The sequence below is a fragment of the Convolutriloba macropyga genome, chromosome 13, assembly GCF_964194025.1.
Source record: "Convolutriloba macropyga chromosome 13, txConMacr16.3, whole genome shotgun sequence".
Classification (NCBI taxonomy): domain Eukaryota; kingdom Metazoa; phylum Xenacoelomorpha; order Acoela; family Convolutidae; genus Convolutriloba; species Convolutriloba macropyga.
Window position 1 is genome coordinate 43,612,983 of NC_134480.1, and position 16,996 is coordinate 43,629,978.

Sequence of the window (16,996 nt, forward strand, 5' to 3'; positions counted from 1 at the left end):
GGAAGAGGGATGGTCATAGACAATTTTTATAGAAGCAGCCCAAAAAATTGTTATCTTGGTTCGCAGGCAATGATCATGCTCTTAGTACCGTTTCGAGATATTAAGGTTAGAAATCTATGTTCATAATTATTTTTAAAAAATGATGAGCCTGATTCTTCATAACATTATACCACGCCACCAAGTGTGGCATGAGCGTTTTAATGTAATTTTCTTCAATTAAATACTTTGATATTTTCCCATTGAATTAATTTATAGGAAACTGCTAACGCTGTTTTATCTGAACTTTCAATAAATCACAAGAAAATAGTTATATGTTATAACAAATTAAAGGAAAAAAATGAGCAAGCTTAAGCTTTAGGAACGAAAAAATTATGCCCGAAAACTGAAAAGCAATGGAAAATGGATCTCTCTGAATGTTTCTCTGGAACGACTTTAGGTGACTTTCTACAACCCATGTTCACCAAAAGCAGGTTAAAGAGCAAAACGAAAGAGACTATTTGACAAGCAATAGAAGCACTGACTGAGAACTGGAGAAGCTAGAGTCGAACACAAAAAAGTTCACAAGTAAATGGGAAGTAGAGAATCAAGTGGCAGACGAAAGAACAAGACGTAGGAGAGAGATGATGAGCACGAGCTTTAGCTTGGGGACTATAAAAGACGTCTTTGAGCTTTTTCATTAGACTAACAGCTCGTCCGAAAAGCTTCTGGCGTGTGACTTGTTAGCCTTCTTGCTTTCTCTCAAATGAGCTGACTTATTCTAATGAGGATTAGAAATTGTTAACCTAAGGGATGCAACCAGAGGTACTGATAAAACATTTACACTTATTGATCACTGTTTTGTTTCAAAAGATCAGATAATTGCCTACAATGTCACAACAACCCCTTTTAACTCCGACCATTTTCTTGTTATCTTCGAATCAAACCTCCCATTGAAATCTCAGAGTGACAACATAATAACGATGAGAAGTTTTCGATTTTTCTCACGCTCTAAATTTAACAGAGATCTTGCCCTCGCCGAATGGTTTCGAATGTACCAATGTGAGAATGGCAACGATATGTTTGATTCATTCATCGATATTTTTGAGAAAATTGTTGAAAAACACGCTCCAATTCAGAGTGTTAAAAAAAGGGGAGAAATTTCTAAGAATTCTAAGCCCTGGTTAACACAAGAATTGAAACATTTGATTGCCCAAAAACATTTTTTGTTCAATAAATGGAAAAGAAGTCCTGACAGTGAGACGTACAGTGAATTTAAGCGCATAAGAAACTTAGTTAATAGGAGACTAAGGGAGGCGCACAACAATTTTTGCATCAATTTCTTCCAAAAACTACCAACAAGTAAGGAACAATGGAAATTCATTAAACAAAAGGCCAGTCCGAGTGAAAGAGTTGTCAAGGTTGATGAAATCAGATTAGACAGTGGTGAAATTTCAAGGGAACCAAAAAACATTGTCAATTGTCTAAATAGAGCATTTGCTAATCTAGGAGTTTTCAAAGGTTCGAATATTGCTTGTAAATACCCTGATAAACTTAATATACCTGAATTCACATTCAGAACTGTGACTAAAAAAGAACTTTATTCAGTCATTGACTCGCTTGACGATAACAAAGCGGCAGGACCAGGTGAATTCTCAATTCGACTCATAAAGTCTGGCAAATTAGCTATAGGCGCACATCTACAGTTCGCCTTGAATCAGTGCATTAAGGAGAATGTTTTCCCAACAAAAATGAAACTAGCCTATGTAACACCAATTTTTAAAAAAGGTGATAAGCTAGATAGCACAAATTATCGACCAATTTCTGTAACTCCGAGTTTTGCAAAAATTTTTGAGCGCCTCCTCCTGACTCAGATAATGGAGTTCATTGATAAGCATAAAAATATAAACAAAGAGCAATTCGGATTTCAGAAAAAAAAAGTCTGCAACAGATGCAGTTCTAGAACTGGTTGAAACAGTTTCGGCTAATCTAGATAAAAGCAAAGAAACTGTGGCTATTTTTCTAGACCTTGCAAAAGCGTTTAATTCCATTTCTCATAACATTTTCCTGTTCCCAGGAAGCGAAAGAGTTATTGTTTTCATTTCTTGCCAACCGTAGACAAAAGGTAAAACTTAATGGCGTATTCTCTGATTGTGAAATTTTGAATCACGGTGTGCCACAAGGAACTGTTTTAGGACCACTCATTTTTCTTTTATATGTGAACGATTTCTCATCTAATATAAGCACAACGGAAAAGGTAATTCAATTCGCAGATGACACAAGTATTGTCTGTTGTGGACAGAAAGGTAGCTTTCATGGAAAAGTTACGGAAATTTTACAAAAAACAGAAGAATATGTAGAGATGAACAAACTAACTTTGAATACAAACAAAACCGAATTAATCTTTTTCTCGCGCGATAATTCTGATTTCGGATCTATTTTTTACAAAAACGAAGTTCTCACAACACAAAAAAGTTGCAAATATCTTGGTATTCAAATTGACAGGAATCTTAGTTTTGAGGAGCAGCTGAATAAAACCTTGAAAAAGATGGCTCATGCTATAAGATCAATTTACCTTATAAGACATCAAGTTCCCCTGAACGCGCGCATTCTTCTTCTAAAATCACTTGTGCTTTAGCACTTATCATTTTCGGCAATCTTTTTTCAAAATTTATCTGCAAAAAACCTAAAACGCCCTAACCGACAGATTAACTGGGGTATAAAGGTGTGTTTTCTACGCAAAAAGTATGACAAAGCGAGAGATCTGCTAATCCAGACAAAAACCCTACCAGCTGAGCTGATAATAGCGAAAACGTCGCTAATTAAATTTTATTATGATATCGCTAGGCCAGAAAATCCTGAAAATTTTCACGGGTATCTGAGTCTTCATCAAAATACTCGAACAAAACAATTCAAAGTTAGACAAAATGCCGAAACAAGCTTTGGAATGAATTCGATTGTTCGTCAATGCGTACAAAAATGGAATAAGTTACCACATTGGCTTCGATTGGCAAAAAATGGAAAAGTTTTTAAGAAAACGTTGAATGATTTCTTGCTCTCACAACATGAAAAAATTCCTTTGAATAGTAACGTAGGAGCTTTTAAAAGTTATTTTTATTTTTAGGAAGAAAACAATCGAAAGAAAATTTTAAAATGTGATTCTTTAAGAAGATTGTTGATGTTTATTATATTATTTTGTTTGAATGATTTGAATTATTTTTTGTTTCAGGTATATTTAACCGTATGGTTATAATTTTAATTTACTTGTTGCAAAAAAAAAAAAATATTCAACCAATTGACGACTGCGGATAAGTGCACCATAGCTTGAATAAGCTACGCAGAAGCTAGAATAGCTTGAAAAAAATTTGTCTTTCAAAAATAGGATAAAAGATTTTTAAAATTTTGTGCAATACTCGTTTTTGCAGCTTGAAAAACAAAATAAGCGCCGTTGCACTTTTTGACTTTGATCAGATAAGCGTGTTAGGGATTTGTTCATGCCAATTTTAATAAATAAAGCAAAGTCTAAGTCATTAAATAGCATTTGGAGTTGAAATCCATACTCTGCTGATAATCCCATTTTAGTTAAGCATAATCAGACTCCCGGGGCGCCAGTTAATCCGAACAATATGTTCAAAATTGTTTTTCTAAATCAGTTAGCACAATTTATCTAAAATGAAGCCCCCTCCCCTCCCCCCCCCCCCCCCCCCCCCTCATACATGCATAATTTTCTAGCTCAAGTGCGCGCACAGCCGCAGACAAGCTCCCCACATGCCCCAAGCGACACTTTCAAGCGGACCCTAGCTGACTAGAGCATAGAGTTTCAAGCAAACAATAACCCGTATAATTCAACCAAAAATGGTACCACGTTCAGAAAAAGAAAAAAATCGGGCTCCTGACGCAGGCGAAAAAGCCAATGCTACTATTAAACTCTACTAATTAAAAGCAAAGCTACTACCAAATAAATTGGGCTTTCTTTTTCGTTCTCCTTCAAGAATATATAATTTTCATTTTTTCGGAAAGGTTTCACAGATCTGTTTGATAGGTGGTTCTGGGGAATAGCAGGAGCTGAAAAAGCATGATCGATGACTACGTTTTAATCGAAAAAGTGTTTGCATTTAACATTTACGAGTCGAAAAACAATCTCCTATAAACTCCTCAAAAATTCCCCTTCTCCTTGTTTTGGACAAAGAAAAAATCGATCATTTTTCGAGTTATAGAAAAAATTGAGTTATAAACATGCAATGAACTTGTAGATAAGTTATCGACAAGCCGAATTACATTTAGCAGAAACAAAAATGGATCAAATTAAAATTGAGCTGCAAAAATTGGATTGAGGTAAAGTTCAGATGACGATAAGGACCAGCCAGTTTCTTTTCATTGGCTCTCGTGGTCCTCATATATCCATTTCATGGCCAAGGTGTTTTCATAAGTCGCAGGATCCGCCTGTGAGGAAAGAGACATCTCAAAAAATTTATGCAGGTAAAAATTCTGACAATTAAAAACAGATCCATGTGAGAAGGATAAAATTGTACGTTAACCTGGAAGCAATAAAAAGAAAATGCAACTAAAACACATCCTAAAGAGTTTCTCAGGTGATAGAAATGGGATGTTATGTCAAACAAGAGTAGGATTGTTCTAGGCAGTTTTTCTGAGAATCAAAAGACAAAATCTTGCTTCAATTTCAATTGATCTAAGACGTTCAGCTCATTAAACAAAACAAAAAATAGGGCTAAATTTTAATCGCTCTTATCAAAACCCTAATTGCACTTTATTTTATAAATGAAAAAGTTGGGTCTATATTAGACGAAGGATGAGAAGAAGCGAAAAAAAGTTAACATGTTCTGTGAAACTTGCTTTCCTATTAACATCATTTACGTACCGCCTTTACAATTTTTATTGTCTCCATCATGGCGAATTCTGATTGGGAACAGGGATGGCCATAGACAATTGTCAAAAAATCGGTGTCATTAAATTTCTACATAGTGTCCTAAAATTGTTATCTTAGTGCGCAGTAAATGATGTTAATCTTATTATCGACATTTTAAGGATCAGAATCTATGTACATAATTATCAAAAGAAAATGATAAGACCGATATTTTACAACAGTGCTCCCTGTCTTCAAAATTGGCGTTAGCGTTTAGATATAACTTTCTTCAACTAAACACTTTCAAATATTTCACCTTCAATTGTTTTAAAGGAAACTGCTAACGCAATTTTATCTGACGTTTCAATAAGTCACATGAAATAATTTATCTTTTATAACGGCCTGCTAAAGACGAATGGTTTTAAGGCGTAACTGGAAATAAGGCTGAAACTTAAGGCTTAAATTAAGCATGAAATTTGAGATGCAATGAAAAATCAACTTTCCTTTCGAAATTTTCTTAGAAACGATTTCAACTTTCTTTCCGAAATTTTTAGTAGCACGTACTGACCAACAGCGACTTTCCACAACAAAGATCTGACGAGCAAAACGAAAGCCTTTACTGAGCAAGAGACGCTACAGAGAAGCTAGAGACGACTGCAAGTTTTTTTGCAGATACATGAGAAGTAGATAATTGAGTGACAGACCCAAGAACAACAACAAAGTGTGAGCTCAAAAGCAGGAGATTTTGTTTGGAGAGTATAGGAGACGTCTTGAAGCCTGTTATATCTTTTATTACTGAATAAGTTAGGATTCGCGGTGCGAATGCGTTGTCTTACAAATTGAGTAGTAATTGCTAGTCAAATACACAATTACTTGTGTAGCGTGAATTATGTTTATTGGAAACGCGACGCGGATCCACTGCTAAGACTAACTTAGGATTATGAAGAGCAAAAGCAGAGTAACTTGAATTCAGATTGATTATTGAGATTATGATTATTAGTAATAAATCGATGTGAACAAAATATGAAATAATTTAGTAGACTATCGGGAATATTAGTATAGGCGAATAAATAGAAGTCATAACTTTTAGTTTATAAAACACATGATATAATTATATATATAGAGGGTAAATAATTTAGTACACATAGAGGTTTCGATATATATTTAGGTATCCATATGTATCACATTTCCCTCGTGACAAAAAAAATTTTAATGTATTTACAATTTTTTAGTATCTGCACAAAACATGAAATTGAATGAGACAAACATAATTGAACTTAAAATGTAGGAGTACTACTAATGTTAAATAATGGTGTAAATGTCAAGCAAATACGCGTCATAATTTAAGCGTGTGAAATGAATACATTGTACTGAATTATTTAAGTGCACAAACAGAAATGAATGGATTTGCAAGGCGAATACTGAAAGAATTAAAAGTTAACAAATGAAGATGAATTGTAATGAATTCAAAGTAAAATTAACATTATTTGTGGATTAGCAGAGCGGGAACAAGACTAAATAAATGAATGCAGTTTAAAATAGTTTTACTAAGTTTTTGAATTTAAATTTCATTTTCAGCATCCCACACCGACATTTCTCGTTCTTGCTCATATTCGAAATATCGAACTCTGGGATCCGGTGGTGACACTTGTCCCAATTGTAAGTCAGGTCTGGGAGGTGACGGGATTCGAGATTGTTCTGCCGTTTGTATGAGGGCTACCACCGAATCGGACTTCTTTGTTTGTTTCTTGCCTTTTTTATTCTTGCGCTTCTTTGGCTGAGTAGAACTTGTGGAAGCTAGAGAGCTTGTAGGGGAGATGTCAGCATCTGTGAAGCCGTAGAATTGGGGCCGATTGCGCTTGCGGCCTTTTGTTTGGTCGTCCTGTGTTTGTGCGGGGGGTACTTGTGGTGTAGGTGTAGGTGGGGCCGGTACAATTGATATAAGGGGCTGATTTTGAGTTGAGGCGTCTTCTTGTCTATCAGCTGTGGGAACAGTAAGGCGTCTTTTAAATTGTGGTTTATTCGGTTTGCGGACTGTTAATGCTCGCGAGACATTTGAATTTACAGAGGATACTACTGATGTAGTATCACGTTGGCGATGTCTGATCTTGATTTCGCCCCTCTTTTGCTTCTTAAGGTCGTTACTATGCTTCGCGATTTTGAACTCTGTGGTTTTTTCGTACGGGGCAGGGCGTCTTTGGGCGTATACCCACAAGTTGGTGGATCGTTCTGCTTTAGTCCCAAATTTTGCGAGATCGCTATCTCGGACTTTCACTGGAGTTCTGCCAGGCTCGTTAATTATCGTCGTTGTTGGTGACGATTTGGTGACGAAGGATCCGGGTTTCAGCACTTCGTACAGGCCCGCCAGTTGTCGTTTTGCTCTTTTCTTTTGCGGTAATTTGCGAGCCAGTTTGACGTTAAGGGACTGTTCGGTCCTGGGGATAGGGTCTGTGATTTGTGGGTGCGTTATAAAGCGGGACTCTTTAATGTCTGACTCCCGATAGCGTTGTCCTGCGTCTAGGGAGGCCTGGCACATCTTATGCTCTATCTCAGTGTCACTTCTGTTGGCACTTATCCATCCATTTTCGTCGAGCAAATCCTCCGGAGAAACTGTCTCAGCATCTAAATAGTGATTAACAATTTTTTCATAAGTTAGATTTTTACTTGATGGAAGTGTGCTAATATTCCGTAAGGGAGTATTTGCAGGGCGACCAAAATGAGCTTCAAAAGGTGTTATCTTTGTTGTTTTCTGTTTAGTTAATCGTATATCAGAGACTATTTGTTTTATTGCTTTAGCTGTAGAGAATGTATCTTTATTTTCGGCTTTCATGCAGGCTAAACGTCTTTTAATTGTTTGGATCATTCGCTCCACCAATCCAATAGCTCTATGATCACCAACCAGAGCGTCGAGAATGTCAATATTATTTTCGTTACAGTAATTTGTGACTTGTTTACCTACAAGACAAGTTGCTTGATCTAAGCGTATCGTTCGCGGGACTCCATGAGTATATGCATAATCACGAAGAAATTTTACTACGTTTACCCCATTAGCATTTTCGAATATTCTAACAGTTGGATATTTTGAATAACGGTCAATACATGTTAAGAAGTAAATATCTTTGTCTTTATCATTAATTATCGGACCCCCAAAATCAATCTGTATTTCTTCATTTGGTTCTTGACAAGCTTTGTGTGGATGCCATTTAGATTTTGGTATAATAGGTTTCAAATTCTTACCAATATCCGTACACGGGGCGCAATCGGATGTTTTTGCTAAAATTTCCCTATGCATGTAGGGCCACCATGCATATTGAGAGAGAGATATCATCCCCCAACTACCCGGGTGCGTCATATGAATGGATTCAAGCACCGCCTCCTTGATTGAAATCGGGATGGCCACACGTTGGTCAACACACAGACACCCAGGTTTTACGTGTAGATCCTTCCAGAAGGAGTGGATGTATGTGCTCACTTCTTTACAGCGGGCTTCGTCATCCTGCATTACACAATCGCGGATCTCTTTCAGCACCGCGTCTTTGCTTGTTAGTACCGCTAGGAAGGATTTGGTGAATAGTTGGTTTAAGTTGTTTTCGAATACCTCTTCCCGTGAAAGTTCAATGTCATAGTCCTCTGGTGATGATGATGCTTGGGTGTTGCTGGGTCCGGCTCTGGTAGATGAAATGGGGGTGGATTGGGTGCGAAATGTCACTCTTGGGGTTTGTGGTGAAGTTGATGGGTTGCTTTGTGATGCCTCTTTTGCTGACATGTTGATATGGAGTACTTGTTGTGTGGAACTAGCTATCAAATTGTAATTAGAGAATTAGAGTTTTGCGACGGGATTCGCGCTGCGGGTGTGGTATCAGATTGAAGCAGTTGATTTGCACGGCAATTAAAGTTAGAAATGAATTCAGAATTGTAATTGTTTACTTGTACTCGAGGAATGAATGAATTAATTGAGGCATTCGAATTATGCGCGCTAATTTTAGCAGGTTTGCAAGAGTGGACTCGCGTCGGATGTACTTGTTGCTTATAATTACTAGTTATGTGCCGCTTTTGGAAAGGAATTTTATTCGCGTTACTAAATAAAGATGTAATCGCGTCGCGAATACGGGAAATTGTTGCTACCATAAATTCCTCATCATATTGATTGACACTTTTAGCGTTTTGATTTGGTTGGCGCGAAATATAATCAACTAAGCCCATTCTGGTACCAGGAATATGTTCAATATTGAAATCAAATGGCAACAAGCGGTCAATCCATCGTGTTAATCTACTGTTGTAAGATTTATTAGAGCGGTGCAATTTTAAAACGGAAAGAAGTGCTTTATGATCGGTTAGAACTGTGAAGGTTTTCCCAAATAAATAATATTTAAAATATTCAATGGCCCAAACCACCCCAAGTAATTCGAGTTCATTTACACTATAACGTTCTTCATTGCTATTAAGAAAACGAGATGCGAAAGCTATTGTTTTCCACCCTTCGCAGTCTAATTGTTCGAGTGCAGCGCCTAAACCTTGGCGAGATGCATCACATTTGATGCGCGTTTCCAGTGTTGGATTAAAATGAGTATTTTCCGTAGCGTTTGCAATAACAGTTTTGATATGTTCAAAATGTGATTGGTGATTCTCATTCCAAATAAATTTTTCGTTTTTCTTTAATAAAGGTCGGAGGGGGTGACATATTTTGGCAAGATTAGGTATGAATTTGCTTAGGTGATGAACACTACCTAGAAATGACCGTAATTGTTTCAATGTTTTTGGGGCTTTAATTTCCGCAATTGCCGCTGTTTTAGATTCAATAGGTTTGACACCACTTTGTGAAAATGTAAAACCAAGCCAATTTATTTGATGTTTTGCGAAGTGACATTTACTTAAGTTAACTCTAAGATTGTCTGCGTCAAGTTTTTGGAGACATTTGTATACGTATTTGAGGTGCGATTCCTGGGTGCCTTTGCTGACTACGATTATGCCATCCAGAAAACAGTATGTGTTAGTCAGTCCAACCAATGTGTAATCCATTGCCTTTTGAAACTCGGCCGGCATATCTGTAAGGCCATAAAATCCCGTTTTAAAACGATACGTACCCGTTGCTTCGCCGCAAATGATGTTAAAATTACAGTGACGTGCCGTATCGGGATGTAACTTTAATTGGCTATAGGCATATTTTAGATCGATTGTTGAAAAATATACGTTATCTCCCAGATTTGAGTTATTAATATGTTGTGAAATTGAATCAATGAGACTATCTATGTTTGGCATTTGATACTTGTTTTTGTGGATTGCTTTGTTTAATGTTTTCGAATCAAGAGCTAACTTTACAGATTTGTCCTTTTTGACCGTAATTACAATGGGAGAAATGAAGTTTTTATCCGAACATTCTTGTAATTTTTCAATGTGTCCTTGTTCAGAAAGTTTCTTTAGTTCTGCGGATACTTTGTCCAATAAATTTATAGGGACGCGTCGGCCTTTTTGATGTGATGGGGTGTAATGTTTGTGGAATTTTGAACGAACTGTATGTACTTTAGACTTACCAATTCTGGAGATTAAGTCGGGGTAATCAATAGCAATCTGTTTTTTGATTGGGCAATATTCTTGATCTACCTGATTGATTGTTACTTGATTATTTGATTGATGTATTGAAATTCCAAGAGCTGGAAACAGATCTCTGCCCAATAGAGAACGATGTCCGTCCGCCACTACTTGAATTTCAATTGGATTCGCGTACCAATTGCTGCTTTGAATGGAAGTTTGGAGGATGCCCACCGTGTGAATAGGTTCATTTGAAAATGTTTTTAGTTGTTTAGGATTTGCTTCGCGTATCCACTTTGATTTTGGATCATGGGAAATGATTGAGTTCGCCAAGGATTCATTGATTATTGTACACACGCTGCCCGAATCCACCAAAACCTTTGTTGATGTATTGCCGATAGTTACAGGGAGGTTGGTTGCGTCCACCGAAGTTGTAGAATCCGATGAAGATATGACTGCTACACAGTTATCTTCATCTGAAGAATAGTTTGACTCCAAATCCGGATCAAAATTGGCCGAAATTTGATTGACATCTTCATTTTGATCGTCTTTTTCTACGTTATTGACTCGCGGTCTAGGTTTTGGGTACGAATTGGGATCTTTAGGTTTGCGACAAACCTTTGCGAAGTGGTTTTCAATACCGCAGTTTTTGCATCTTTTTCCTCGAGCGGGACATTTGTTGCGATGGTCGGAGGTCCAGTTAGATCCACAGAAATGACAGGTTGTAGGCTTTTTTCGTGCGGTAGTATTCATATTGGAGAATGGGGTAGCATTTGCGATACGTGTCCGTTGTACTTGGTTAACCGTTGACTGTGGTTCAGTTTTGCTTGCGTTCATTTTCAGTTGGTTGAGTGTACCCATCTCAATATTAATTGCTATTGCCAATGCCTTTTCGGGGTCTACTGTTTCCTTAAGAAGTTCCTTCTGAATGTCTTCATTTTGCATATTCGCGATAAAGACATCCCGGATGATAGTGTCCCCTTTATCTCCTAGGTCACAGTTTTCCGAAAGTTCTTTGAGATGTCCATAGAATTTCTCAATAGGCTCTCCCTTTTGTTGTTTTCTTGTGAGGAAGAGGTATCTATCGAAGGTTATGTTATGGATCCGAATAAAGGTTGTATTCAGAACGTCCCAAAGGTCCTTCGTTGAGATTGTTTCGAGGTTAATGGTTGAATTTTTTGAGTTGAATACACGGCGCCCCTCCATGCCTAAGCTCAAGTACTTCAGAGAGGATGCTTTTCGATCACATAACTTCCATGGTTTATCACCACAAAGTACGCCGATTGTCATGACTCGTTGACACTGGTTTTTCCACGCCGTTTTTGCCTGCTCATTACGGGTACGTCGGTCTCGTTCTGATTGCGCCGTCGGGTTGTCCACTGCATCCTCATATGCTGGTTCAGGAGGCAGGAGCACATGTTCAGGAGGGTCTACCAAGAGAAGGTCCACTTCAATTCCTTCTCTAGCGAGGATTGCGAGTTTCAATTGTATTCTCCAAAACTCCCAGCGAATTGGGGGTTCTAGTGTCGCCTTTTCCCAAAAGGGTTGAATTCCAAGTGGGGATTTGCCGCTGTCCTTTGTCGCTGACTGCGCCATGTTATATCTTTTATTACTGAATAAGTTAGGATTCGCGGTGCGAATGCGTTGTCTTACAAATTGAGTAGTAATTGCTAGTCAAATACACAATTACTTGTGTAGCGTGAATTATTTTTATTGGAAACGCGACGCGGATCCACTGCTAAGACTAACTTAGGATTATGAAGAGCAAAAGCAGAGTAACTTGAATTCAGATTGATTATTGAGATTATGATTATTAGTAATAAATCGATATGAACAAAATATGAAATAATTTAGTAGACTATCGGGAATATTAGTATAGGTGAATAAATAGAAGTCATAACTTTTAGTTTATAAAACACATGATATAATTATATATATAGAGGGTAAATAATTTAGTACACATAGAGGTTTCGATATATATTTAGGTATCCATATGTATCACAAAGCCTTAGCATTAGACTATTAGCTCGTCCGAAATGCTGCCTGCGAGATTACTTGGTGGCTTTTTGCTCTTTCCCAAATACTATAATTTAGTTAACCAATTGACTACTTCGGATCAGCATCCCAGAGAATGAATAAACTCTGTTTAAAATAGAAGAGCTTAAACCATTTTTTTAAAAACAAGATAGGATAAGAGATTTTGCTGCATTTATTAAAAATGCAAGATGAAGCAAAATCAACGAACCATTCGTCTCACAAAATTAAGAGAGACGAAAAATCAAAGTAACCAAGTCAAGCAAAGAGGAGAAAAACAGACAAAAGTAAAACTCGCAACTTTAAAGGGCAAATTAATTTAAAAAAATACACCACAAGGACACGACGATTTAAGCTATCAGACAAAAAAACAATTACCATTAGAAACGCTGGAAAACTGTAATAATTAATCCAGGCAGCAAAACTTTTTAGGAATCTTAATTGCCCAATGAAAAGCTACCACTGTAAATAGGAGGGTAAAAGTTGGAAAGGATCACAAAAATTTTAGACAATACAGACTATTGTTATTGACATCATGCCTTTGACAACTGAACGAGAGCATTGTAAATGGCCAAGTGGTATACTACCGTGAAGAAAAAAAATCTGTTCGGTGCTTAAAAATTTTTTTCAATCCTGGCAGACGCCCAACATCCTATTTTCACACTAAGAGAAAAGGCAACAACAAGTTTCAAATGGGACAACTCCACAGCTGCTGCCTTCGTACATGCCGAGCAACCGTCCGACTCAGTAGGGCTGACGTGAAGGTATATTATACAAACAGATTCAGATTAACAAAAAATATATTTCACAAAAATGACTAGTGGCTATCTATTTAGCAAGAAAATTGAAGTTAATAAAAACAAGCAATATATAAAACCTTCAAACCAAAAAGGGATCCCCAAGGGAGTATAGTAAGCCTATTTTTGGTTATTGTATGTAAGCAAAGCAACATTTATAGACAAATCACTTCCACATAATGCAGACGAAATCGCCCTATACCACACATGAAAATAACTACTCTCAGCTACAAATTAAACACTAAACACTGAGAGGAAAGTGATTGATCAATGGAAAGCACTATTCAACGAGGAGGGAAAAACCTTATGATCTATCTTCACAAGACAAATGCTGATTCAATATTGATGCTAGGGTGAGAGAATAGCAACGTTAGCAGAACGGCAAATTTTCTCGACATCAGTTAGTAGTTGATATGGACAAATCTTTTCAACCAAAAATTTATTAAAAGGCAAAAAAAGTGTTAACATGTTGAGGCATCTAAAATTGTAAAATATATAATCTTTTGATTATTATTCTGTGCCAATATAAACAAAAGGTTGGACCATCCACAATAAATGCTTGCAAATGTAACAACAATTGATCTGTAAAATATGCAAAAAGCTATATTTAATTTCAATTGGTTATATATAACTATGAAAAAAATTAAACTTTGCAAGCAATTTTCGCTTTATTATCAAAACTTCACTATTTGATTTCCCTCACGAAATTGAGAGTGTGCAGACCGAAGTTGAACGCACGAGGGGATTCCACATTTTCAAAAATAAATAGTCTGGTGACATTGAAAATTACCGAATGTCTGAAGACGGACGCGAGAAATTCCGGACAATAATTTTTATACCGTTTTAAAGTTCGCCAGCTATCAGATTATTGATGGAACCCTTTTTCCAGAATACTCTCTTAAGTGGCTATTCTCAAGGCAGAAAGCTGGAACTTAGTTAAGTTAATAATAAAAAGAAAAATATCGATCGCAAAAAGAATTGAACGCTGTCTTTGCGTTGTTTTTCAAATATACTTCTAGTGTTGAAGAAAGTGGCTGTAAATGAAAAGAATCAAATTCATTCCTTTCAGCCAAAATACATCAAATTTAGCCAAAAACTCTACTAACCATTCAGAATTTAAACAATTTTGAGGACATATATATATATATATATATATATATATATATATATATATATATATTATATATATATATATATATATATATATATATATATATATATATATATACATAAATGAATATATATTTATGTAAATATATATATATATATATATATATATATATATATATATATATAGAAAATGATAATATTATGCAAATTTCAAGTTGATAAGTTATTTGTAGTTATTGCAGTTTGTCCGGCTCTCAACGCATGAGGCTCTGGACTTGAACACAAGAAAGTCTAAATATGAGCGAATTAAATTTGATATTGGCACCAAACTGGCGATGGCGCAAAAATCTTAGGGAGGTAGGGAAGTCAAGACGTGAACGCAAGAAACGTCAATGAACGCACATAAGTCTAGAAGTGAAAGCACAAAAATCTGATGAACGCACGAAAGTCTGGACATGGACATTTTCCGTCTGAAGTGGTCTGGACATGCTGATTTTAGTCTGGCATCTCCACCCGGGGTTACTTTCAGTTTATTAGGTGTTTCAATATGGACAGAAGCAACAAGCAACGGTTTCAAAATTTTTGATAATTAAATTTAATTTAGAATGCTTCTAAGCCATGATGTCAAGGTTATAGGTTATTGTAGTGGCAAAAAATTAGCAGCAATCTAATTTTCCCCATTGCTCGGCTGTTTCGAGCCAAATCGCGTGGTTTGTACTCATGAAATGAAAATGATTTATTACGTTGAAAAAGGTCCACGAGCGTCATAAATTTCAAGTGCTTATTTTTGGCGTTTTCTAGCTGGAGGTCAGCGTTTTTCTAGCTAGAGGTCAAAATTGTCTAAGCATATAATCTCATGTAAGTTACATCAAAAATCTCAGAATAGTGTATTTGGTTAAAAAATGAGTTTTATATGATGATGCAATTTTAAAACGAACCCACACCAGTATCCTTTTCAGAGTTCAATTGAATTGAACCCAGAACGAGGTGCCTATCCCAAGCCAGCTCTGATCAGACCACCCAAACTAAAATCGGTTGTGATCAGTCAGACCTGAGTTGCCTACTGGGGTGCCAGAGCGACTTAAGTTGCTCACTGGGGGTGCCAGACCAATTTGAGTTGTTCACAAGGGGTGCCAGACCGACTTGGTTTGGCACTTGGAGTGATAGAACCACTTCGGTCATTTACAGAGTGTAACCTGATTGACACCTTTAACTGCTTAAGTGCCAGTAAGCATTGATTAGATGTATTATTTTCAGAAAAGTAGAGGCATTTTATGTTCATGTTTTCATGTTTTTTGGGTACTTCAGTAATTAAGAAAAATATTCCAAACACAGAAAATTATTCCGCTCAACAGCAATTGTCTAAATTTAGTTTTTAGCGTGGTCTTTGATCTTCATCAAGTAAAATTGGGTAGTGCTCCTCAAAGTCTCTTTGGGGTTGACTATCTCTTCTTTTTTCGTGGGACTGGCCTTATGTTGTTTGTACATGCTGGTTCTGAGCAGATTTTCCAGACTCTGGAAAGTTTTCTGTTTAGACCGTACAAACTCTGGCAAGAGCTCTGTTTATACGATCCATACCATACACCACAACTATCCAGACGAAAGATCACGCTATCAGACTATCCTGCCCCTGAGCGGGACTCTGATCAGAATGTCCAGCAGACCTTAGACAGTGCCCTGATCAGACCCTGCAGACTCTAGATGTGGTCCTGATGAGACTGCCCAGACCGTAGATAGTGCTGCCAGACTCTGTGTGTTGATAGAATCTGGTCGCGGTTCGCCCCCGGTGCGCGACCCAGTCGGTCCGACCAGGGCTGGCGTCGGTCGCGCAACTCATCTTGGGAATTCTATCGATTATATTAATCTGAAAATGTATATGAAATACTTACGTTTCCCTGGTTTGGGCCCGCATTTACGCTTGCTGCTTGTTGACCGATATTATCCATCGCAATGATTATTTCAATGTTTTGAGAAGAGTATAACGTAAACGCTGACTTCTTTTAATCAAGACAAGAATGGAAGCTATACCTGCTTCTTTTGCACTGAATGGGAAAACTGAAACCGTAATTGGTTTGGTTTTTTAAGTTGGGGGATGGGTTGAGTTTTTTTTCACAACGAAATTTAAAAGTGTGCCAATGCTTTATTCTGTCGACATGTTATGACAAAATTTGTGCGCTGCCGCGATCCATTTTCGTTGAGTATGTCGACATTCCGTTTTTGCATTTGTCTGCTTTTCAGCAAAAAAGAACAGGAAATTTTTTATGCATTCCGTTTGCTGATGGTTATTATCTTTAACACAATGGGCAGAAGAATTGTGTCGTAAATTGCGTGACGTAATTTGATCACATGTATGAAATTCCGGTTCTAATACATATTGTTTGAAACGTCGAAATTGAGTTGTGAATGTGATTGTGGCGACATCTCAGTTTATAGTTAGCATGGAAAAGACTGTTTTCACCGTCACTTTCGTGTGAAAATCTTTTCAGCATTTGTTCCATCGTTCTTGCCTAGTTAAGACGCAATTTCTCCCCAAGGAAACAAACTTTAAACACCTTGACAAGTCTTGCAGGATCACATTTATTTTGAATCGTCTTAAAATGCCTTCTCAAGAAGTTGACGAAAAACGTATTCTTGTGAAAAAATTATTCAATTGAAAATTAAAATTACTATTTGTAGCAACAAAGTT

General features: G+C 36.9%; 1 protein-coding gene across 2 annotated transcripts in view; it reads right to left on the reverse strand.

The window, feature by feature from the left end:
- LOC142351799 (uncharacterized) overlaps positions 1 to 16,517 on the reverse strand; it is a 34,503-nt gene extending 17,986 nt beyond the window's left edge. For both annotated transcript variants that reach the window (XM_075403979.1, XM_075403978.1), the window contains exon 1: positions 16,200 to 16,517. In XM_075403979.1, the coding sequence (XP_075260094.1) occupies positions 16,200 to 16,256 (57 nt within the window). In that variant the 5' untranslated portion in view covers positions 16,257 to 16,517. The remainder of the gene's footprint in view (positions 1 to 16,199) is intronic.
- Between the last annotated feature and the right edge of the window lie 479 nt (positions 16,518 to 16,996).